At 46.3% G+C, this 25,685-nt stretch overlaps 1 protein-coding gene across 1 annotated transcript in view; it reads right to left on the bottom strand.

Annotated features, from left to right (window-relative positions):
* Positions 1-1,093: 1,093 nt before the first annotated feature.
* Positions 1,094-25,685, bottom strand: part of GDAP1L1 (ganglioside induced differentiation associated protein 1 like 1) — a 33,179-nt gene continuing 8,587 nt past the window's right edge. Inside the window, exons 3-6 of the mRNA XM_048820318.2 lie at positions 20,601-20,774; positions 10,751-10,848; positions 9,806-9,920; positions 1,094-2,654 (exon numbers count right to left, since the gene is read on the bottom strand). Coding sequence (XP_048676275.1) covers positions 2,311-2,654; positions 9,806-9,920; positions 10,751-10,848; positions 20,601-20,774 — 731 coding nt within the window. The 3' untranslated portion in view covers positions 1,094-2,310. The remainder of the gene's footprint in view (positions 2,655-9,805; positions 9,921-10,750; positions 10,849-20,600; positions 20,775-25,685) is intronic.

Below are 25,685 nucleotides of genomic sequence, written 5' to 3'. Positions count from 1 at the left end.
TGTTATACTGCTCTATATTCTATACACTGAAATGTAAGTACGATATTTGTATTCTAATTGATTTATTTTATAATTATATGGTAAAAATGAGAAAGTCAGCAATTTTTCAGCAACAGTGTGCTGTGACATTTTTGTATTTTATGTCTGATTTTGTAAGCAAGAAGTTTTTAAGTGAGGTGGAACTTGGGGTTACGCGAGACAAATCAGACTCCTAAAAGGGGTACAGTAGTCTGGAAAGGTTGAGAGCCACTGCTTTATAAGGACCATTGGCCTGCTCTAGGGTGGCAACCCTACATTTCTATATTAGTCTTTTCCTTTCAAGCTTTTAAACAAGGGGAGGAAATTGGGAGACTCTTCAGTCTCACGCCCCCCTTATAATGTACCAAATTCTGTGGTCTCCTATTTTGGAAACTTCGGGCCAAATTACCACCATGTTTCCACAAATACACCAACAATATTTGTGGGAATACATTTACCCATGTAACATTGCACCCATTTGGTCATGTAAATAGACACTTATGTACAATTGCCCAGTTTACATATACAAATACTGGTTTGAGGGTTTTGCATGTACCAATGGAGGCATGTGTGCATGCACACACCCACATTTTGAAAAATATGGGTCTAAGTCCTAAGAAAAATGTGTGCATGAATTGGGTACCTCATCTGTGTGCAAATGATTGCACACTCAAACTGAGTGACTGCATGCTCTACTGTATGTGTAACTGATCGTGAAAATATGGAGTAAGTTTGTGCATTTTTGCCTGCACATTTGTCCAAAAATGTACACATTGGTCCCTCATGTTATTTCTGGTGAATTTTTCCATAATTTCATGACTCGCAAGGTGGGGGACCACGGATGTTGCTGTGAAATCCTACGTCTCACAAACGCATAAAGAAACTACTTTTGCCTCTTCGTATCAGAGGCGAGGCACAATGTGATTCCTAGCTCTTGTGCAGTGCTCATTGTTAGCTACCAAACCTAGAGATGCCGTGCTATTTGCCAGTGATCACTTGGAGCTCTGAAAACTAGGTAGAGGAAATTCTAACAGGCTCAGATCTCGCTAGAAAGATTTGATTAAAAAGGAGGGTATATTGCTTCCACTTGGGCTTTATTTCAATCCTTACTGTGCAAGGAAACAGCACAAACCACCTGACAGTCCCTCCAAATACTGACCCCCTTTGAAATAAGAGTCAACTGATGTTAAACACATTTAGAAATGTAAAGCAGTTACGTCTCCCATCTGGTTTATTCCGGATCTCGTAGTTTTCTAAGCATGAGTAGCAGTGACACCCATTATTCTTTCCAACATGCAAAAGGCACAAGAAAGTGATAAACGTGATTCTGTGCAAAGAGTCTCTAAGAAAATACACAGGGAGAAAATTACTGGGAAGAGCCCCCAGCAAAAGAGAAAACAAAAGCATCTTCAGGCAAGTGCAGAAAAGTTCTGAGAACGCTTGCATTTTTCAGAGTCCCGAGAACTCCGTCGGTGAAAGGTGCTTTGCAAATCCAGGAAAGGAAAATCAAGGCAAAGAGCTGCGAGGCTAAAAAAAAAATCTGTGTCTGACAGAATTCAGCCTGGAAGTCAAAATGATATCACTGAGAAATAAATGTGGCTCTTAATAACAGACACATGTTAAACATTAAAAAAAAAAAGAAAGCAGATGTAGAAGGTGGATACATTCTAAGAGCAGCTCATTAAAAATATTTGATTTAATGGAAATAATTAAGAAAATGAATAATTAAATCATTCAACTCCACCTTGATCTTGACTGGCTACTGTACCTCCCAACTGGCTGTGTCCTCTCTGCTTCCAGGAAAGACCCCAGATCAGAAGAGTGTAACCATTTCTAGAAGAAGAACGTCCCCTCTACTTGCACTTGTGAAATGTGTGATGCAGCCAATGTACATTTTGAAAACATAAAGGTACAGCACAGAGTATCCAAATCCCATAGTGTAACCTGGTGTTTTGAAAACTTTCCAGGGTTGCCATCTCTCTTCCACCGGAATTTGCCTGCTCCGGAGGCAGTTTCACTCCATGGCAGGTGTGTAAGCCCAGTAAGTGCCCGAGTATGACACTCACCGGTTGCTACTGTTTAATACTTAAACCTAAAAAAAGCCATTTATAAGTTGACTTATTTTTGTGTCTTATTTCCTTGCAGTACAAGTTTCTACTTCTAGACTAGGGAATGTTACATCAACAATATAATTATTCATACCTTGTTTTAAATTTCATTACAGTTACTTTGAAGATTCATCGTGATTTCACACAGCACAGAGACACCAAACTAAACACCAAACAGCCAGCATTAGATGTATTTTTTCTTTAAATACCAATAAGCAAAATATCCCATTCCCCCCAAAGATCCCATAAGGAAGGAGGCTCCAAAGAAGGAGGGGGGTTTCCGTTTGACAAGCCGGAAGGCATTGGGTACCACGGCCGAGAGAAGGGTGGTGTGTATGTCTCCCAAAACTTTCCTGAAGGCAAAGCGGTTTTGTACCCTGTCAAAGAAGGACTGTAGGTTAGGTCTGCTGCCATCTTCCCAGTATTTTTTAGACAGTCCTAGAAACTTGAGGCGGTGCAGGGTGGCTCCCAGCAGGATGTCGGCCAAGGTAAAAACGCATCCGCAGAGCCAGAGTTCGCACTTCTGCCCTGGAAAATTAAGCCACAAAAACAGACAAGATGAGAACAAGCTGCTGTTTAGAAAATTGGGGCCTGGTCCAAAGCCCACTGAAAGCAATGGGGAGTCTTTCCACTGATTCCAGCAGGCTTTGGATTAGGCTCTAAGTAACGCTGCAGAGTTCGAGCTCATGAAGGAGCTGGTCTTCTGCAATGAGTTCCTAGGGAGTTGAATTGGGCCCTGGGGAGTTTTAAAAAGCTGGGCTGTGAGAACTTGCTGAATTTAGAACTAGTTGTGAACCTCCTCTGTGGGCTCATTATAGATGGTGGTTCCTTATCCTGCTTCCAGTGAGGTTAACGTCAAAACACCCTTTGGCTTCAGTGGGACCTAGTAAGTGTCCCAGTGCCAAATGAACAGCTGTCCTATGCACTCAGGGAGAGCAATTACCTTTGTCCTTGGCTGCTGGTTGAACATAGTGCAGTGTTTCAGAAATGAAGGAGGCCCCAGTGTCTCGGCCAGTACTGTTCCCCATTTTCTATATTAGGGACGCTAGAAATACTTGGGAATCCAATAAATTTCCTACAGAGTGTGGGACTCGGCATAGCTGCTGGTCCCGCGCCTCCAGCTCTTCCTGCTGCCACTAACAAGCATCCTCATGACCTCTGGCGGAAACTCTATTCCAAGACACCAGAATTATCAGCACTTCTGTGATGGGAGTCAGATTGCAGGGGGAGGCAATATGTAATGCTGACAGGGGCTATGAGAACAGATACCACAGGGTTAAAGGCTCCCAGTCACAGGCTACCCTAAGCCATAATGTCACAGGAGAAGTGGTCTCAAAGAGAGTCTGTGATGGGGTGGAGGGACTCCTGCATCGGCACTGGCCAGGAGGGGGTTAAAACACTTCCCCAAACATCCTTCTATCCCTGTACCATGTTAACCGGCAGGGGCAGTGGCAGAGTAGCAGGTGAGTCTTGTTAGTGACAGCAGCTGATTCCCTTAAGAGTGGGGTTACATAAACTCACAGCGGAGCAAGGATTAGAGCTGAGAGAAGGGAAAAGGAGGTGGCAGGCTGGCTAGGCAGGGTTTCTCTCTCTCCCTTTAGGATTTTAGACCCCCCTGAATCCCTTGCTATGTTCTGTAGCTGTAGGAAGCTTTATTGTTTGATCCATGGGAGAAAATGTTTGGAAGTTAAATGCCCTTCATACATTTTTCTAAAATCAATAAACAGGCAAAATCTCTAGTGCTTCTGAGTGCTGGGACATGAGTAACTTTCCAATAATAAATCATTGGGTGCAGTACAGAGCCAGGGAGCCTCTCTACAATAATACACTAGTGTGTGTAGCAGAGCACTTAAGAGCAACCCTACAATATCAAACCAGGATTTGCAGGGTGCGAGTGCTCATGAACAGACCTGCAATGACAGACCTGTGAGCCTAGCCTGTAATGTGGGGAGCTACCCTCTGCTATAAAAGGTTACGCTTTAGTATGAGGTTAAAAGTTGTCACACACCCTGCAGGATATGATGCTAGACCACACTTCCTATGGACTCTCCCACAGACGCAGGGATGATCTTTTTTAGGAAGAGGGAGACAAAAGAATAAAGCCAGGCTAGATTACAGCAGCATCTGTGCTGTGTTGACTTGCAAGCCATTTGTTGTTGTTAGGTAAATAAGTAAGTTATCCTAAAACCTGCCTCAGTCATCTCTGAAATACCACAAACCCTTCATGTCCTTCTCTGAAGGACACCTCACTAATCTGAGGAGATACCAGAGGGTTGACAATAGCTAGAGGAGAAAGGGAAAGGCTAAGTAGAAGAGCAGACCCAACCCCGAACAGGCCACGTTTGGGGGCCTGCAGGGGGATAGTGGTGGATTCCTAGAGCTCTGGGTTCATGTAGGGCAGTGGCATAGGGTGACGTCCAATCTGCTCATTAACAAACAGCTCTGTTTGTCAGAAAACCAACCTACTTTGGCATGAACCCCTCTTCCCCCCAGCTTGTTCTTCCCTGCCCTGCCAGCACTCCAGGCAAGGACTGTGTCCTGAATTATTCCTGCACTGTCCTGATTCTGTGGTAAACATTTAAATGGGGGCAGCTCTCAGCCCAATTCCACCCTCCGAATAAATTAGAGCTGTGGAACTAACGACAGAGAGAGAACTCCTGTGGACCAAAGGGAAGCCTAGCATTTCCCTTCTGAGGAAACCTGATCTCTGCCCTCTTTACCCTTCCTGAGCCTGTCCCCTTGTTCCAACCACGAAAGGGAAAGTCCTCCTCCGCTGGCGTATGCTCCCCTATCTGGGGATGAAGATGCTGCCGCCTCTGCTGTAGTGTAAAAACATGCATGCACTGAATCAAACCTTATTTGTTGTTTATTATTGCTGTTAGTTATTGCATTATTAACCCAATCTCTAGCCTTGCAAATGTCTATCACTTTACAGAGAGTAGGGAAGACACGGTCCCTGTTCTGGAAAGCTCGTTATTAGGCAAGTGGAGCAGAAACAGACAATTTTTGGCACTGCCCAGGCGGGGAGCTGCAAACAAGTGGTGCCTGCCTGCTTTGAGAGGCTGCAGCAATGGAGCTAATGTTAATGGCAAGGCCTGGTTTTTATTGGCTTGGCAGCTGTCCTAATACTGCCAGACACACACAGCAGGTGACAGCACCGGTGCCTACTGGCGGAAGGGGTTTTACAGCACTGGTAGGCGCCACGGGGGAGACAATCTCACCCCAGGACTCAGGCCCATGTCTATAACGGGCCAAACCTGAACACCCCTAGATAGCGCGGAAGTTCAGATTGAGGTTTTTCACAATGGGGGTCAGTCTCTAGTACAAAGCAGGGTGGCCGTAGCCCAGCATGTGAGTCACACATCGCCCAGTTTGTTCTACAATGCATCCCTGCCCTCTGTTAGAGAGGCAGGCCAAAGGGTGGCAGGTCCCAGCCCAATAAGCCCCCTCTGGCTCCAAGCAGCTGGGTAGCTGGAGCACTGCGCTTCAGGCCCTGTAGCCTCAGTGACTGGAGCTCTGGACTGAAGATGAGGGCTGCTGCAGTGCAGCTTGTGGCCCTGTCTAAGTGGGAAGGAAACAAAGTGCCTTTGAGAGACCTTAGCTGTGGCCCTTGGCTTCATGCCCCAGAAATCTCCCATCGGAGGGCACCATAATTAGTACTAAGCGTGAGCGTATCTGATAATGAGAGTATTATCTGCCATGATTAGCAGGTGTAGGCACAGACTCACTCCAGTGACTACATGGCTTTCCATAATCCCCGCACCTGTGGGATTTGCTGGGACTGAACTTGATAGCTATTAAGACTCCATGTTGCTTTTGACTGGGAATGACACAACTCCTATCACACTCAGGACCAGTTATCTTGCCCTGGAGAGTGAGATGGCTGCAGGAATCGTTGCTTGACGAACCAGTTCCAAGATCTGTTCCAAACCTGCCACCCACGATTTTCAAGCCCCCTCGGTCCTGCTTGTCACACTGCTTAGAACCACTTTCATTGCATAGTGTCTGAGAGCGTGCTGGGTGTTCACAGAAGTGACAGTCCCTGACCCAAAGAGCTTATAGCCTCCATTGTACTCATGACAATGAAAGAGGGTGGCTAACAGAATGAAGGGGGCAGGACAAGGAAACAAAAGATTAAAGGTTATTAAGAGAAGGGTGATTCCTATGAATCCTTTATTAAGTATCAGTGAGGATCTGTTCCTTTCATTGGCAGCATTGGCCTTTGGAATGACTCTGTTCAGAGCAGCAATCCCCAGGGGCTTCCCATATTCCTGGCAAGCCGTTTCCCTGTCTGTTGTACAGCAGCCCAGTTCCAGATGGAATCTTTCTCTGTTCACATGCCAGGCTTCCTGCGGGGGAGAAGCCCTGTTGGGCTGCTTTGCTCTTGACTGGTAATTGATAGCTTTCTTTTCATCAGGCTTTCACTCTCTGTAATTGGGAGTTAATTGAATCTTTCAGGCTTCTGCAGGCATTTTATGTAGTATCCATAAAATACCTGCCGTCCATGAGCAGCACAAACACACTCTGGGTTTTCCATTCACACTCCTGTCGGTTTCAGCACAGCTGGGGGACCATAACACCCCCATTCCCAAAGTCTCTGAGACTGGGCAGATGCTGGTGGTTCCTGCTGTGGCCTGTGTGCGCATCACAAAGCATTTACTGAGGGACAGCTGAACCAGTCATGTCCTTGGGAATAACCCTGCTTTTCAGGAAGGCTGATGCTTGATGACAGGCATCAGCACAGCCTCCTCCGGAAACCCAGACACCGGAGACTGGGCTGCTACGTCGATAATAGAACACAAGGGGAGAGGAATGACAAAATGGAAGAGAAGGAAAGCACAGGAACTGCAGTGTGACCAGTGATGTATATGAATTGTAACGTGTACTTTCTGATGGTCAGAGCATGGGATGTGCAATCATGAGGCCTGAGTTCTAGCCCCAGCTCTGACACTGACTTGCTGTATGACTCTGGGAAAGTCACTTAATCTCTCCATGGGTCCCTGTCTAAAAGGATACTGATCTACCTGACAGGTGAAGGGATAGTATGAGCCTTAGTCAATTGGTATTTGTGAAGCACTTTAGGATCTTTAAATGGAAAGCGCTAGAGAAGTACAAAGATTGAGGGTTATTCTTAATGGAAATGTCACCCCATCAATCTGTTTTCCCTGGCCCTAAACGTTCAGTGATAGATGATCAGAAATACCGGTGAGCAACTGCAGGCCTAATTTGCACAATCAATTTCCTTGACTGCATGCAAAAGTTGTCCATATGTATATGTAAATAATTAGTGAGATTTATAAATGGTCAATTGTGCACCCAAAAATCCAGGTTATAAATGTGCATTTACAAAAACTTTGCATGCGTATTAGGTGTACAATTGCAAATGCATTAAGAACAGAAGAACGGCCACACTGGGTCAACCAATGGTCCATCTAACCCAGTATCTGTATTTCATCTGCCATTCTGCTGCCCAGTCACCCTGTTTAGTGAGATCCTTTTGTAACTCTTTGTAGTCAGCTTTGGACTTGACTATCCTGAGTAATTTGTATCGTCTGCAAATTTTGCCACCTCAGTGTTCACCCTCTTTTCCAGATCATTTACCAATATGTTGAACAGAACTGGTCCCAGTATAGATCCTTGGAGGACCCCACTATTTACCTCTCTCCATTGTGAAAACTGACCTTTTATTCCTACCTTTTGTTTCCTTTTAACCAGTTATTGATACATGAAAGAACCTTCCGTCTTATCCCATGACTGCTTAGTTTGCTCCAGAGCCTTTGGTGAGGGATCTTGTCAAAGGCTTTCTGAACGTCCAAGCACATTACATCCATTGGATCACCCTTTTCCACAGGCTTGTTGACCCCCTCAAAGAATTCTAATAGATTGGTGAAGCATGATTTCCCTTTACACAGGCTGTGTTGACTCTTCCCTGACATACCATATTTATCTTTTTCTGATCATTTTGTTCTATAGTTCAACCATTTTGTCCAGTATTGAAGTTAGGTTTACAGGCCTGTAACTGTGAGGATAGCCTCTGGAGCCTTTTTTAAAAATTGGCATTACATTAGCTACCCTCCACTCATTGATACAGAGGCTGATTTAAGTGATAGGTTACAAACCACAGTTAGTGGGAATATTTTTCTACATTTTTTTTTGCAGTTTGCATCCATAATCACTGAGGCCTGGTTCACACTACAGAGTTAGGTCGATGTAAGGCAGCTTAAGTCGACCTAGATCTGTAATCATCCACACTAAAATGTAGCTCCCATCAGTGTAAACTTGCCCACTACGCTGACGTAATAACTCCACCTCCGCAAGAGGTGTAGCGCTTAGATCGATGTAGTTAGGTTGATGGAGTGTCAGTGGAGACACTGCGCTGCTTACCTCGACTGTTGCTGCCTTTCAGAAGCTGTCCCCACAATGCCCCACACTGACAAATCGACGCAAGCGCTCCCAACGAGGACATGCACTGCTGACTCAAGGAGTGCAGTGGGGACATGCAAAAGAGATTCAATTACTGCAGTCGCTGTATGTCGATGTAACTTAGGTCGACTTAATTTTGTGGTGTTGACTTGCCATGATTATCTTATAATATGCTATCACTTTGGACCTTTTGTATGACTCCCCCATTCCCAAGGAATTTCACAAATGAGTCACTGGGAGTGAATAGAAGCTTCTCGAATTAAACAAACGCCGATGATTTACAAAGCCATAAACCAAAGCCTGCACAGGCCAGTGCTAAAATGCACTGACAAGGCCACTTATTAGAAAAGACATGTTTATGCAGAAAAGGCCAGTCTTTAATCCACCCCACTGCCTGAGCAGCGAAGGCTGCTCAATCTCTCTCTACAGAGAGTGCCCTGCTGTGTAACCCATGAGCACTGGTTTATTTAGCTCTTTCTAACGCAGCTGTGTATTTCCAAACCCTACTCAATGCATCTGAGCAGAATTCCTTGCTCCCCTCCTGCTGCATGAGAAGTGGGACCATTCCAGGTTTTCAGTTATACTCCTGGCCTCCCTGAAGTTGCATTACTGATTGTAGTTCCTCACAAGCTTGCTTGGGCTTCACACACAAACTATTGTTACTTTGCAATGGACTTGGCCACAATGGGAGCAGAGGAAGTTCCTCTGCCCCACCCCAGCTCTGACGTTTTCTGGGGTCACTGTGTAATGTCAAAGCAGCTCTCACCACAACCTGGCTTCCCGTGTAGGCATATTCGATGGGAGGTGGGTGGAGCAGTCGATCTGAATGGCGAATAACAAGTCACACCACTGACATTTCACCATAGCAGTTGAGTGCAATTACTCCTCTGCCTCTGAACTTTCATCTGGTTTCTTGGGTGGCTCATTATGAGGTGTCATCACGCAGCCAGCAGAGGGGAGTGAAAACAGGGAGAGAGGGATGTGTGGAACCATGTAACCTGAGCATCTGAGATCAGCAGGGAACCCGTAACCCCTTGTGTGCTGCACCACACAGGTGTTACTTCCCAAGTGGTTCCTCCCAAGGCATCAAAACAGTGTCACCCCAGGGATAAGGGTGACTATGGTAAAGAGAAGGAAATGCCTCACAATAACCACTGGATGAGAGGGTGTGACTGTCGTGGTGCTGCAAAGCTACTGCTCTGTACTGGGCCAGTGCATCAGCAGTGCCTTACAAAACACCTCACAAAGCTGCCTACCTTGATACTCGAGTTTCCTCTTCTCCAGCTCGGCCTCAATCTGGTCTAGTACCATTCCCAGCTCGCCAAGGATTTTCTTCAAATAGCTCACATTGTCGTGTTCCAGGATCTTGGCCTAAATAAAAGCCAAAGGTTTACCCTGAATGGGTGGCCCTAAGACCATACGTTCCTTGCACAGGTGCTCTTGGCACTAGACTGGGTGCAATGCAGAACGTACACAGCACCTTCTAAACCCCTTCGTCATTCTACTTATCCAACAGCTGTAGGAGGAGTTCACCAGACTCTGGAGAGGAGATTCACCTATGTAAAAGTGACTCCCTGCTGAGACCTACTCAACCATGGGGAGGCGACTTCCATTTTAGCCCAGCTCAGCACAGTTCCTACTAGCTTTGGCTAAGAGAAAGCAACTCCTAGCCCAAGGTGGCTTCCAGCCGAGACCAGCACAGCTGCTCACGGCTCAGCAAGGGGTGGAGGACTCCTAGGTGAGATGAGCACAGCTGAGCTCTTGCCACTTTGGCCAGTGGAAGCAACTCCCTGGTAAGAGCAGCTCGGCACAGATCCGACTGGATCAGCCAGAGAGAGGCACCCTTTGGGCTCACATAACGGAGCTGCTTCCTGGAGACCACACAAGCCCCAGCTGGCATCTCAGTTGCAGTAAAATTCAGGATGCCCCATAGGGAGCCCAGCCCCTGAGAGGGGTGGGGGGAAAGAAAGGCTCTACTAGTGGTTTCAGCTCACTTGGGAGTCTGGTCCCCAAGTGGTACAGACACAACATGAGGGTGACTTGGGAGGAAATATTCAGCACTTTAGAATGGACCCAAATGCTTCCCCGGGCTCTCAGTAGTATCAGGGACCCAGCAATGGGTGCCCTTGGCTGTTCTTTGGGGTCCATCCTCCCTTTCCCTCCGAGAAATAAAGTCCCAGGTGTTGCTGTAGACATCTTACCATGAGTTTCTTCTGTTTGGAAAGGTATGGCTCGGTCAGCTGGGGCTCCCCTTCGTAGTCCAGCTTCATCAGCTCCGTGCTGGCATTAGCTAAGTGTCCTGGGGAGAGACAGAAGGACAGTTTGGGGGAGCTGTTGCATCCTCTCGCACTGCAGACGGAAGGCGAGTTTCAGCAGTGGTGATGCCGACCTGGCACTGTGTGAAAAGAGCCTCTTGGCTACGAAACTGTCATTCTCCCCCCATTCATTACGCCACGAAAAATGGTTTCTACTGCACACCTGTCTGTATAGTGGCCTCATTCAGCCTTGGTGACTTCCTTTTGAAACCATTCTTCTGAGGAAATGGTACATGTCCAGCTGAGGATGAGTCAATATTTTACCCCTGGGTGGTGGGCAGAATCCAGATCTATTTGCAGCCAAAAACTGCAGCTGCCCATGAACCTTGTGATTGTGCAAATCCTGGTAAAAACATGAAGGTAGATCCTCAGGTAAATTGGTGAGGTTCTCTTGAAATCAGTGTACACCAACTAAGGATCTGACCCATTAACTTTCACAGCAAATATTTGCCGAGCCATTTTGTTCAGCTCTGGCGGGTTTATCCTTGGAGAGTGTAACTGATAGGGATTTGTGAGCATCATCTAGAGAACAGTTTGAAAACAAGGCCGTTCATCTATAAATCACCTTGAGGTGCAGTTCATTTGTGTAAAAAGTGCTACTTGAATATGCAAGAACTTACAGTACCAGAAAGCATGTCAGCACATGCTTAAATCCCATTGAAACTGGTGCTTTTCTCAATCTGGGCCATGTCGAGCAAAATTCTGTTCTCAGTCCCACTGGTGGTTTCAATGCAGTTACTCCAGATTTTACAGAAGTGTAACTGGGATCTGAATCTGGTTTATTAATAATAATAACTGATCATTAATAAGCAACAGCCTGATTTAAGCTAGAGATGAGAACACTTTCCACTGTGAGCAAGAGGCATGGCTAGCGCCATTATACCAGGAAGATACATACTACCCCAGCAACAAGGAGTACGAATAGCCTCCCTGGGCACTTCTATGGCCTAAGCCTGACCCTGCATTTCTTTGGGATCCCAAACTCCCAGTGAAGTTACTGGGATTTGGGGATGTGGCAGGAATGCAGGACTTGGCCTATAATAACAACACCTTAAGTATAGCTAGATGTACAGCAAGGTATGCAGTGCACGTTCACCCTTCCTCTGAGAATCACCTATCCAGAACACTTTGCTTTTGGTAGCAGATGAAGCGGTGAACAGGTTACTAGATTAGAAACAGACACCTCTGCAGACTCTTCAATGGATAAGATAGCCCAGTAATGACTCTCTTCCCCCTCGCTTTCCTGTGCCTCCCTTAAATGATCACTGGTAATTATGACAACATCAGTGGCTCAGCAAGATGCAGAGCTAGACTATAAATCAGCCTCTGGCTTTCCCTTCATTCCCCCGCACAGCCAGAGTGATTAATGTCTGTCCAGTATCACAGCCAGCCCACTGCTCATCTCCTTGAGAGGGGCGAGGTGTACCTGGCATAGCGGCCTAGGGTTGGGGAGAGGGTTGCGAGTACGATACAGATATTTCCTTATCCACCCCCCTCACTCTGCTGCAAGTGAAAGTTGGACCTGGCTGTTTATCCAGGTCACGGGACTGATTTTAAAGAATAGTTATGCCATTTGGTAGAGTCAGTAGTTTCCGTGCAAGAAGAACCCAGCAGTGGAATACAGAGTGAGTTGCAGGCAGCTTTGGGGCATGGGCAGAGCTGTGTCTGCGGAGCCTAGGACCCAGAATAGCAGTGCATGCTGTGGGTCAGGATTGAGATGATCAGCAAAGCCCCCCATCCTCCTTCTCTCTAACTCTGTTGCTAGATCAGGAGCCTTGGCGATTGGGGAAGATAGGGATGGAGTCTGCCCCACATTTCCCCTATACCTGGCTCAGTTCCGTTCTTTTACTCTGTGATTTACACATGCATCCTACTGTGGATCATAAACAACTCAGAGAAAGAGAGTTCTTCATTCATCACCCAAAACTTCTTTAACGAGAGTCCAGGTTGACCGTCAGGGTTTCGTGAGTGCATGAAAGTTGAGTGCACTTAGACTTAACCCTCTGAAAACCAGGAAATGCAGAGTTAAGGTGCATGCCAGTCCCGCCCCCAGAATCTTAACTCTGCCCTCTATAAGGGATGCCATAAAGCGCCCCGGCAGACATCATAGCTCACTATCCTTCTGGGTGATATGGAGCACTGTGGGCACGACATGGAGCACGAGACAAAAACTGTCAGTCCATGTCCGTGCTAAGGCAAAAGTCACATTTAAGGTGGGCTTAGTGATCACCAGCTGTCTCTACCCGGCCTAGACCAAACCACTTCACCTGCTCTGCACAAACCATCCCAGAGATGCCAGATGTTTCTACCGTTTGTCGCTTGTCCTAAGGATTCTCTCTAGGACATCACCTACACTTATCCCTGCCCATATGGTTATGTTTGCTATCAGAAGAATCTAAAGAGCAACTAACTAAAGACACAAAAACTAACAGCAAATATTTTTGTGAGTACGCCAAAAAGCAGGAAAGATGCCAAACAGTCAGTGCGACCACTGGACAATCGAGGTGCTAAAGGAGCACTCTAGGAAGACAAGGACAGTGTGGAAAAGCTAAATTAATTCCTTGCCTCAGGCTTCACTGAGAGAATGTGGGGGAGGTCCCCACACCCGAGCCATTCTTTTTTGGTGACAAATCTGAGGAAATGTCCTAGATGGAGATGTCAGTAGAGGACATTTTGGAACATATTGGTAAGTTAAACAATAATACATCTCCAGGACCAGATGTTATTCACCCAAGAGTTCTGAAGGGACTCAAATACGAAATTACAGAACTACTAACTGGTATGTAACCTATCGCTTAAATCGGCCTCTGTACCAGATGACTGGAGAGTAGGTAATGTAATATCAATTTTTTAAAAGGCTCCAGAGGTGATCCTGGCAATTACAGGCTGGTAAGCTTAATTTCAGTACCAGGCAGATTGGTTGAAACTATAGTAAAGAACAAAATTATCAGACACATAGATAAACATGAAAGGTTGGGAAGAGTCAACACTGCTTTTGTAAAGGGAAACCACGCCTCACCAATCTGTTAGAATTCTTTGAGGGTGTCAACAAGCATTTGGACAAGGGTGATCCAGTCGATTCAGTGTATTGGACTTTCAAAAAGCTTTTGAAAAGGTTCCTCACAAGGCTCTTAAGAAAATTAATCAGTCATGGGATAAGAGGGAAGGTCCTCTCATGGTCAGTAACTGGTTAAAAGACAGGAAGCAAAGCGTAGGAATAAATGGTTAGTTTTCACAACTGAGAGAAGTAAATAACAGGGTCCCCCAAGAATCTGTACAGGGACCAGTGCTGTTCAACATATTCATAAATGATCTGGAAAAGAGGGTGAACAGTGAAGTGGCAAAATGTGCAGATGATAAAAATTACTCAAGATAGTCAAGTCCAAAGCTGACTGCAAAGAGTTACAAAAGGATCTCACTAAACTGGGTGATGGGGCAACAGAATGGCAGATGAAATGGAAAAAATTATCTTAAATATACATACAAAATGATGGGATCTAAATTAGCTCCAGAAAGAGATATTGGAGTCATTGTGGATAGTTCTCTGAAAACATCTATTCAAAGTGCAGTGGCAATCAAAAAAGCGAACAGACTGTTAGGAACCATTAGGAAAGGGATAGATAAGACAACTGAAAATATCATAATGCCACTATGTAAATCCATGGTACTCTCAGACATTGAATAGTGCATCAGGTCTGGTCACCATATCTCCAAGAAGATCTATTAGAATTCTAAAAGGTGCAGAGAAGGGCAACAAAAATGACAAGGGGTACGGAGCAGCTTCCATACAAGGAGATTAAGAACACTGGGACTGTTCATTTTAGAAAAGAGACTACTAAGGGGAAATATGATAGAGGTCTATAAAATCATGAATGGTGTGGAGAAAGTGAATAAAGACGTGTTATTTACCCCTTCACGCAACAAAAGAACTAGGATCACCCAATGAAATCAATAGGCAGCAGGTTTAAAACAAACAAAAGGAAGTATTTCTTCCCACAATGCACAATCAACCTGTGGAACTTGTTGCCAGGGATGTTGTGAAAGTCAAAAGTATAACTTGGTTCAAAAAAGAACTAGAGGAATTCATGGAGGATAGGTCCAACGACGGGTATAAGCAAACATGGTCAGGGGTGCAACCTGACCTCTAGGTGTCCTGACTTCCAACTGCCAGAAGCTGAGACTGGATGACAAGGGATAGATCTCTTGATAATTGCCCTTTTATGTTCATTCTCTCTGAAGCATCTGGCACTGGCCACTGGCTGAAGACAGGATTCTATTGGTCTGCCCAGTATGGCCATTCTTATGTTCTTACACTGGTACAAATCCCCATGGCAAGAATAGACCATTTTGCTCCTCTTGAACAACCACCATGACTCAGCCCAGAATTAAGGAGTCTGTGATCTCTCTGGATTCAGACGCACCTCTCCTAATACCACAGAGCAACCTGCTGCAAGCAGTCCTTGCACCAGGCAATACACTGTCCCTAACACAGTGCAGGGCAGCTGGAGTGCATACCAAAGAATGAGAGAATGCAATTCTGTGGGACACAACACACTGCAGAAAATGCCACATTCACCAAGTCATGCCTCTTACCTGCAGCCCAAGGGCAGCCCTTGCTGAAACATACTTGCAGCACATTTCAAGCACTTAACAGCTGGTAAACAGTAAGCTGGTCTCAACCTTAACAATAGTGGTGGCACAGTCCCACTATAATAATAAAAGCTAAATGCCATGTCATCCCCCAGCAGGTTCATCCCAACCCCAGTGGGGTTCAAATGATTTTCAGCTCTTCATTTCCTCTTCTGGATTCCTATTAGAGCTGCCAGCATATGTACTTTTTAAAGCTTTCCTGAACACTTGCTGTGGCATACCTTGCTGTCGCAGCTTTATCCCCATCAGATCAGCAGTTTGTGTTGTGTTCTTTTAACTCTCATTTGCCTTGTGCATACAAAATAGACATTGCTGGGACCTTTATAAGAGCTGAGCAAATGGTTTATTAATTACAAACTCTACCTTTGAAATTCTGTATATCTGTTCCCCTACGAGCCCTTCAATGCCACTGTTATGTAACAGCAACTCCTATCAAGCCTGACAAACTCACTACACCTAACACATTGCTGTCATGATATTTATCACAAAGAATGTTGTGTGAGATATCAAATGAAAGTCAGTGACACACTAGTCATTAATATCACTTTGAAGTGTACGTATTAACACTGTATGAGGAACTACCGATATTATGCTTTAAAGTCTGTGACCAGAGAAAGGGAGAAACAGGTTTTCTTCCAGTCAAGAGGCAGGATAGTTATCTCCCTGTCTCTAATGTAAATTGAGCAGAGTGATGCCAGAGACAACAGGCAGTTCATTTGCATCAGAGGTAAACAGGAGGAACAAATTAACATGAGGATGTGAACTCAGCATGGGAAGATGCTGGAGTCTGAATGCCAGGGGTTCATCATGACAGTGGTGACACAGACAATAAACTTGGCGGGAATACAAGGAGAAGCAAAAAGAAATTTTGGTAATCCACCACTGAGGGAACAAAGAGGTCAGTGCTCTTTGCATCCATGAACTCTGGATTCCCCACCATGTGGGTTGGTGATGCTAAGAAGTAGTGGTAGGTGAGAAAACTGCCTTAATACAAGGTTTGTAGCCTGCCAAATTTAGTCACTCAAAAGCTCATTATACTTTTGTTTTGTTTGTAACCAGTTTGTTCCTATTATCCTTGCCCATTATCACTTAGATCTCTGTCCACTATTAATAAACCTGTTATTCATTTTACTATAAGTTCATCCCAGTGCAGTGTGGTTACGTAAAGTGCGAAACTTCTGCCGAGCCAACAGGCTGGTGTGTACACTGTCTTGGAGACAGCAGACTTGGTAATCTCTGGGAGTGTCCAGTGGCAGGGGCTGGACACTGCAGAGGAATGCACTTCTGGGGGGGAGGGCGGGAGTGTTGGGGACTAGGGTGTATCAAGCGTTACCTGCCAGGCAAAGAGGGCTGGCAGAGTCCTAGGGAACTTGGTTGGCTGGCTAGCAACCTGGGGTGACACCCGCAAATCTCTCTTTTGCTAAGGCAAAGGGGTAACAAGGTCAGCTGGAGTTCTGGTCACCCCGAGAAAGCATCCCAACCTTTACCTCCCAAGCAAGGAGTACTCAGTCAGTCCTGCCAGGGCACTTTCTCCCTCTAATGAATGTGCCGTCCTAGGAGCTGAGGAGTTCAGGATTACAATAGTAAATAATAAATGGCTTTAATGGTATGTTCTTTCATCCTACATCCCTCTCTCTCTGTTCTGCATCTCTCACCCACTGGCACTAGATCCTCTGACAAGGTGGCTGCCCAGCAGCTCCAGTCCGAAATGCACCCTGGCTTCTTGGTTCCACTGATCCAATGGACTGGCATAATCCTGACCCTAGAGAATTTCTTTTAGTCATACAGCTTGAAGCCTTTTACTTCACAACAGCGTTGTCATCAAGTCTTCATAGGCATGCAGCAAAGGGAAAAGAACCCACACTCTTATGCTTGCTTAGACGGTACGCTCTTTGGAGCAAGGACCGTCTTTGTAGTCTGTGTTTGTCCAGTGCCTACCTCCTCGGGGCTACTGCAATATAAACAGATACTGATAATCATCACTGTGCTCCAAAACCTCAAGGTGGTACTCAGTAAATTGAAGTAGTGGCACTAACTTCACCAGTAGAAGGGTCTACTATCCACATGAGCAGATCTGCTCCCACCCATTAGAAAGCAATAGTGTGCGTGTGCACATAGACACACACACGTGTGATGGAGTGCAACCATCTCGACATAAGAAACCTACTGATGTCAAGAAAGAGCCCACCATACGCACTGACCAATAGGAAGACTTGAGAAGGGAATGAGATAGAAAGGGAGGTGGTGCTTAACCTGAGGTACATAGGGAGAGGATAAGTAAAATGGGGAAAGAGAAAATGAAACAGCAAAAGACCCTGAAGAAAATCTGGCCGAGAAGGACCTTATCAACAGTAGAAATTTGATTGTCTGTGATGCATGAGCCAAGCTTGAATTCCAGGTCCTAGGATGGGCTTGTCAAAGGTAAAAAAATCTTTGTACTTGTAAACAATGATCCATGAGCCATTCTGATCCAGAGTCCTTGAGAGGCAATACCGGTGGGGCCCTCCAGTGTCATTTTGACAATGTCACTTTCCGGAGGAGAACAGTGCTTTAAGAGTAGTCCTTGCAGCTGAGTTATATTAAGTATTGTCAATGTTTCATGAATGCTTGAAGGTCAAGTACACAATCTTACGTCGCTTCATCCAGTGTCTGTAATTGAATCCCTGTGCAGTCTCCCCGTATGACCTTTAAATGATTGAAAATAATAATGAAATAACCCACTGGAGGTGTGGGGAAGGAGAGGAAGAAGGAGAGCAGGAGAGAGCACACATGAAAAAGAGCAGAGCAGCAAGGAGAAAGCATGCATGAAAGAGATGGAGAAAAAGAGAGACAAGGAGAGGGAGGAAAGAGAGGCTGTGATTTGGACACCTGATGTGGTCTGTTGTGATATTCCTCCTCCTGCTCAAAACAAAAGTACTTGGGTTTCAGGGAAGGCACTTGGCAGTCTTTGGGGGTAGAGTCCCTCCCCCAACCCACAGGCAGGCCACAGGGCTAATATATCCTCCACCACCTCACTCACATACCCATGGCTGCTACTCCACCTACCTGGGCCTTGGGGGCCACTGGATCCACACAGGCCTCTTCCACGCAAAGCCCTGCACCCATGCTGGCCTGTTTAGTACTGGTGTGGATCCCCCTCCATGGTGTGAAGGGGGTAGATAACCCCTTTGTGGCCAGGACTCCAAAGTCTGCACTCGCCAAAATGCACAGCCCCATTGGGCGTCAGTGGTTCAGAGGGCTTTCTCAGTCCTCATGAACCGACAGCACATGTTAGAATGGAATGCGCTCGGCAATCACGTAAACCTGGGCCCTAAGCGTATGCAGCACATGCCCTGTTTGACGCAGTCTCTGAGCTGTAATGTGCAGGACAACAATCTCTCCTACCAGTGCCCCCTCAGCAATAACAGCTAATGCATCCAAATGCAATATGCTTTATAAAATAATGAAGGGTGCAGCATGTCCTCCACCTGCATGTATGAATAAAACATCTGCAAAGGGCCCAGTAACTGAGAGCGATAATGTTGGTCCTGGTTGCATGGAGGCTGATCCTTCTGAACCATGACTAGATGGACTCCTACCCTCTGCCCCAAAGGCTGCAGTCAATTTCTCTGTCTCCTTTCCAGACCATCTGCTACCTTAGTTGTTTGGAATCAGAACCACCAAGCCATAATTCTCTCAAGTGAATTACAATGCCATAGAAAGCCGTAAAGAGGCTGCTCACTGGCTGAGCATCTTAGTCATGACTCTGGCAGAACATAGTGCCCGGATGTTAGCCACTCTGGGTCAGGTTCAGTTCTGACTTAAAATAATACAACTCCACTGAAGCCCGACGGACTGGCACCTGCTTGTGCCAGGGCTGGAGCTGGCCCTCTGGGTTTTTATGTCTGTATCTATTATGATGACAAGGCTTTGACAGCAGCTCTTCTTGATGCTGAAATTGCACCCCATTGCATGCTCAGTGCCTGGTCATGAGAGCAGTCCTGCAGCTCCTATTGTAGCAGGTACAAAATCCCCATCTGCCTCTCTGGTCACAGGGTACAAATATCAAACAGGAAAGAGACAATCGTCTTGGAGAGGATGATAAGCCCCATCTGGGATCATGCGAGCAGTGCCCTGGGCAACACCCTGCAGGAAGATTATTGTCCTAGAGAAGGGGACCCAGATGGAAGCAAGGGTGATACTATGTCCAGAGGCTCTACCTCACTGTCTCACAGGGACCCAGCGATGCTCCTTGCCACTCAGCAGTTGACTGTGAGTAGAGTTGTGCGGGAACCAGAATTTCCATTTTGTGAAATGAAAAATCACAACGTTCCATTTAAAAAATGCCAGAATTGAATGTTCCAACATTATTGAAACAAAATTTTGACATGATCCCCCCCCGGAAAATAGCAGGTTCAACTAAATGGCATTTTCCAATGGAAAAACTTCCTGTCCAAAATGTTTCTACCAGCTGTAGCTGTAAGCTCTGGGGAATGGTTAAGGGTTGATCCACCATGAGAAAAGGAGACTGAGATTTCCAAAGTGGCAGGATTTCCATTGTTTCAGGTCTATTTTCCACGCTGGGGAGGGGCACGGTGTAAAAGGTGAGTGACTTGGAGTAAATGGGGAACTCGTGCAGAATTGCTTTGAACCAGAGAGAATAAATATCTGGAGTGAAGCTCCCGGAGAAGGCAACTGAAGTAAAGAGCATACAGGAGTCTGAGTAACACCCGACGTTTGCTTCCAGAGAAGCCAGCGTATTGGGTCAGAAAGCCACTGGACTGTCTCCTGTTCTTCAAGGAAGAGTTCTGCTTTGTCTCCTGGGCACCCTGCTGAGCCCATCTGATTGAGCAGGCCCCGACGGAGGGCTGAAGTCACGGATTATGGAAGGTGAAATGTAGTCACATGCCCAAATGATGTGCAGTAGCACAGGGGAAAGAAGTGATGCTGCTTACGCTGCATCTCCTATGCCCTTGTGTTTTGAAAGGTGTGTCAACAGCACCTGTCGGTGTGGAGTTTGCATAGGGCCAAGATAGAAAGAAATAAACATCCCCCACCATCCCACTGTTCACTAGCGGTAGGCAGCCCTGCTAAGGAGGCAACTTACTGCGGATTTCAGCTGTAGCGTACTTTGGAATCATGGAGTCAGTGGTGAGCTCGGGATGGAGGATGCAGCCGTGAGTGTAGGCGTCCATGGGCAGTGAGTCCAGGAGCTCTCTGTACTGCACCACTCTTGTATGAAGAATGCTCCCGGCATCGGGGATCAGCTGGGTAACGTTTTCTGAAACGTGGAACAAAAAGTTGGCATTGGTTACAACTACCATACGTCAACTTGTTCCCATGTGACTTGACTATCCCCAGGCCACAGGGATGATCAGAGATTGATTTAGGGTGGCTCATTACTTCCTGTTTTGCGACACCGGTTTGTGTTTAGCTTGTGCTAGTTCTGATTAGAGATGGAATCAAACCATTAATTGAAACACCTTCCTTCAGAATGTTGGGGGCTCAAGTGAAGTTAACCCTGGAGCTAAGCTTTCCTGGTTTGGTTGGACAGGTCCCTCCTGTGCACTGGTTGATTAGGTTGATCATGTACAGTATGCCCTCCCCCCGCACCCATTGAGCGTAAATGTTCAGGACCTGGGTCTCACAGTCAGTGAGTATCTGCAGCTCCTATTGAATTTAGTGGTGGTTGCAAATTCTCTGCATCTCTAAACATCAGGTGCTGAGTTCTGTTCCCAGGAAAGCAAACTGGCACCAATCCTCTGTATCCAGGATTGATGACATTTTCTGAATGCCCTGTGTATGGAGTTCTAGGGCAACAGAACTATTTTATGATACTCTTTATTCCAAGTGCGGTCTCTTGGCCAATCAGTGCACAGCCACAGCAACTCTCTATAAACCAGATCCACCGCGTCTGCTTTAGCTGTATTCTAATTCCTGGATGCCAATTGGGGCACTGCCAAGCACCCACAATCATAACACTCAATAATAACAGCAATACTTAGTACTTATATGGCACTTTACATCTTCATAGTTCTGCTCTAATATTAACTACCGTTAAGGTCAACCCTGGCTGTGTTATGCAGCGCGTCATCAGCCCACAATCACTGACACAATCACATTTGTGTGAGAGCTTTCTCTTCCTGGCTAACAACATTCAGTTCCTTCTCTTCTTGCCAAAAAGTGTGAGTTAGTGGCCTGATTTTCAAAGCCACAGCCCACCAGGGTTGTTTACAATGGCAAGTCTAATATATCCATGTAATTACTGTGAGTTCACATGCAAATCACATGCAAACGGACCCTTCTGATCATCTTCAAGCAGTCTCAGTAATTATGCACACAAATTAGGCACACTGTGGCACATACATCTTTGGCAACAGCCCTTGGCTGCGGGGTTTCTAAGAAAGGAGGCTCACGATGTCTGAAAGCTTCTTTCTGTTTGAGTACAGCACCAGAGCACCTCACAACTGTGAACGTTCATCTTCGTATCCCTACGAGGTAGGAAATATTCCTGAATTGAGACACAGAGTGATTAAGGCTGGGATTTCCAAAAAGAGCTTAGTGGAGTTAGGCACCTCTTGAATCAGTGGGGGTTGGGTACCTAATTCCCTCGGACGTCTTTGAAAATCTCAGCCTAAGTGACTGGTCCGAGGTCCCACAGAAGGACTGTGGGGGTGCGAGGAATTGAGTCCAGCTCTGTTGAGGCCCAATTCAATGGATTACCCACAAGATCACCTCTCTTCTCTAGTCGGGACATGTAGTTTCTCAGTCTGTTTTGAATCATTCAGCTTCTGTAACTTTCAATGTTTTATGGCTTTGCTGTTTCTAGGCTTATTTTTCCTGGTTCGCTTCACGCTGGTAGTATGAGCTATAGGGGCCAGTTGGTAGCATTCTTTTTATTAGACTCACTGCTGAAAATACAGAGGGGATGACACTGGAATGAGGGAAACATTATTTTTCTGGGCCATTTTTATGGATTTTATAGATCGCTTTTAATGGCCAGTGAAGTAAATTTACCACGGGGGCTCAGTTAGCCATACTGCCTGTCTGCTGTCTGCAGTGCAGTGCTCTCTTCCTGAGTTTCAAGGGGCCTGGCTCTTGATCTGGGATAAAGAAATTAAAGTTCTAGGGAGACATTTTGTAGACATTGGCTCGCATTGCGTCTTAATTAAGGACCTGAGCTGACAGCCCTTCCAATGGCGTGCAGCCTCCTCTGAAGTGAGTAGGACTTACTCACTGGCATGCTGCAGAATCCGACCTGATCTGTGTTTTCACTGCAGATGTACATTTTGCCAGTCAGTTCAGGTACAGGCCACATAGCAGCCGCCAATACTCACAGAGTAATGCTTCATTTAGACATATGCAAATCAACAGTGCTGGTTTTTGTGTTGCAAACCTTACTATTCCTGCTTCAGGGATCTTCAATAGCTAAATAAAGGTCTGGGATCGTGCCTGCCTTTTCTCGCTGAAAGCTGGTTATGGCATCTGAATGGCTTTGTACCGCCAATACAGGGTTTTGTACATGCCAGGGGATTTTGCAGGTGCTTCCTGGAAACCCAGTGAAAATGTGGCCCCAAAAAATCACTGAGGATTTAAACAGTTCCTGGAGAACATCTGATTTCTTCTCAGCTGTGATTGGATGAAATCTTCCACTGGTCCCAGGACTTCCATTTCCTTGCACCAAGCACGGAGTCAAACCAGGAAGTCCTCAGTTTTACTCAGCCTGTACTCTGGCAAACTCTCACTGACTTCTATGGGTGTTTGAGCATGAGCCCCAAGATTTGGGTTATAGCTATAGCCGTGGTACATCCTCACACTGAAAAGCACATCAGACTTGGGAGGGAAATAATCCCTGGTAGCTGGTGTGTAGTGCTCTGCATCTTCAAGCCCTGTTTAAACCCTAATTAAACCTCATCACCTCCCTCTGAGGTGGGTAAGTAAGTGCTATCCGCAGCAATGGGAAAGGCTTGTCCCGAGAGATAAGTGAGCTGGCTATTCCCTAGGATAATATAAATCTAGAGTCTATAAAGTACTAGTAAATGCACTATCGGGAACATTCCTGGCCTGGCCCCCAGGGATGAACTGCATGGGACCAAGTGAGGTGTCTCCATTGTTAGTTTTGGGGATTCTATCAAATTAAACCCTTTCCCACTGAATTTTTCAGACTGAGAGATTTTCACAGCTTCTAAACATGATGTGGTTGAGCCAAAGTCCTTCATGGGGCTGCTAGTTTGCCGTTCACCTTCATGCTGCCCCTGGACCAAGTACAAGAGCCAAGATCCCAGCCACAAATGGGGACTTTTCATTTGAGACCAACCACCAATGGAATTAAATAACACTACTATAGAATCCCCCCAGCGCGCATGTGCCTTCCGCTGGCTCCCAGCCAGCATCGTACCAGTTCATGCCGAGGTTTCCCGGGTTGGAACCCAACACATTCAGAATAGCCAGCCCTTCAAGCAAGGCTATTCAGTAACCACACTGAAACGCAACAGCTCCGGCTGTAGACCCACTCCCTTCAGCTGGTGTCGGAGGCATTAGCTCACCGGAATGGCACCGGTTCTCTCTGTTGGTCACTGAACAAACTCCACATATTGGGCCGATTGCTGCTGATGCCCTGTTATATGTGACTCCACAGGGTATTGCTGGTAACTAACAGAGCTAGGCTCTGCTTCAAGCCTGCGACAAAATGAAGCCTTGCAGATATCTATCCTTAGTATAAAGAGCACTTCCAGGATTGAAACATTTTTATGGGGTGAGTGATTTGTCTCGCCAGCATCAGCTTCTAAAGACTGGCATTGCAGGTAAAGCCAGAATGGGCTGGACATGATTCCAGAGCTTGTTAATATGACTAATAGAACTGCTAACCAGGGTCAGAGCACTTTTTTCCCCTTCCCATCCCCTTCCCCAGCACCATGGCAGATCTGTAATTATCTTTCACTCTAGGAGCTGTTCCATGTCACTGGCTAGGTCAATGCCTTCTGCTGGTGACAGGATGCTACCACATGTGCATCTTCTGCCCTCATTTAGATGTGTGCAACCCTAATGGAGACAATGTAAAGTCACATCTGTAAGGGGGAGCTCACTGGGGATTAGAAATTAGTGAGGTTGCATTAATAAAGCAGAATACGGCCCGCTGAGCCAAGTGTCTGAGAAGAGACTTTCAGACTGAACAAAATCTGGGTCCTGGCCTGGTCCATAAGCAGGAACCTCTGGGAAGCTGGGAGGGTTGGTGACAAATGGTCCTTTGCTTTGTTTAAGATGCATTTGTTGAAACTTTGGGCATTCAGCAGAGACCAGCCAGTTCAACTAAACCTAAAAAAAGCCTCCAATTGGGTGGGGAATCTTCCTGCTTTCGCTGAATGCCTTCTCTGAGCCATGTGAGAAGGGAGTGCTGGAGTCAAGGAGAGGAGGGCAACTGCTGATCCGCCAAGGCTCCCTTGTGTTCGGAATCTATTTTAAGATGTTTTTTAAAGTCTCTCCATTCCTAAGGTGACAGGCTGTGTGATGAGCGTCGTGATGACAGAGTTAAAACCTCCCTCCTAAGCCTTTGAAGTCTCCCGGCTTGCTCATCCCAGTCTGACAGCCCTGAACTGGCCAGCTCTGCTCTGGCAAATGAAGGGAACTCAGGAAAGCACTGGTGAGTCATTGCCTCAGCAGAGAGACCCGGGCCCTCTCTCTGTGCACCCGTAGGGTGAAGCACCAGGGCAGAGCAGTGTGGGGGAGCTCGCCCTGCCACTAACCAGACTGCATTTGCTCTGGATAAATAATGGGATTCACTCCTCAGGGATGGCAATTCTGTGCCGCTCACTAGCACTACATTCATGTAACACCAAATGTAAACATCTCCCCTCCAGCCCTCCTTAACGGCTGCCATCCCCTTTCATTTCCTCCCAACTGGCAATATACCAACCTGCCCTCCGACTGCAGTCACTCACCAGCTCAGCCCCAGTGCACTAAAAGCACAAGCAAAACCCTTCCCGGGCACAGTCAAGAGAGAGGAATGTCAGAGCCCGGTGCTACTGGCCAGGATGCCAGAGCAAGCTGCTTTTGGCAGGCTATGAAAGCTTCACGTCAGACAATGTGACATCCTGCTAGGGGGCAAAACCCTGCAGAACTATTAGGTCTAAGCAGAGGTTGAGCAAAAACCACAATTGGCACTGATTTTGCCAAATCTCACTGGCCCTGGCTG

This window comes from Caretta caretta, chromosome 13, assembly GCF_965140235.1.
Source record: "Caretta caretta isolate rCarCar2 chromosome 13, rCarCar1.hap1, whole genome shotgun sequence".
NCBI lineage: Eukaryota > Metazoa > Chordata > Testudines > Cheloniidae > Caretta > Caretta caretta.
This window is presented reverse-complemented; position numbering and strand designations above follow the sequence as displayed.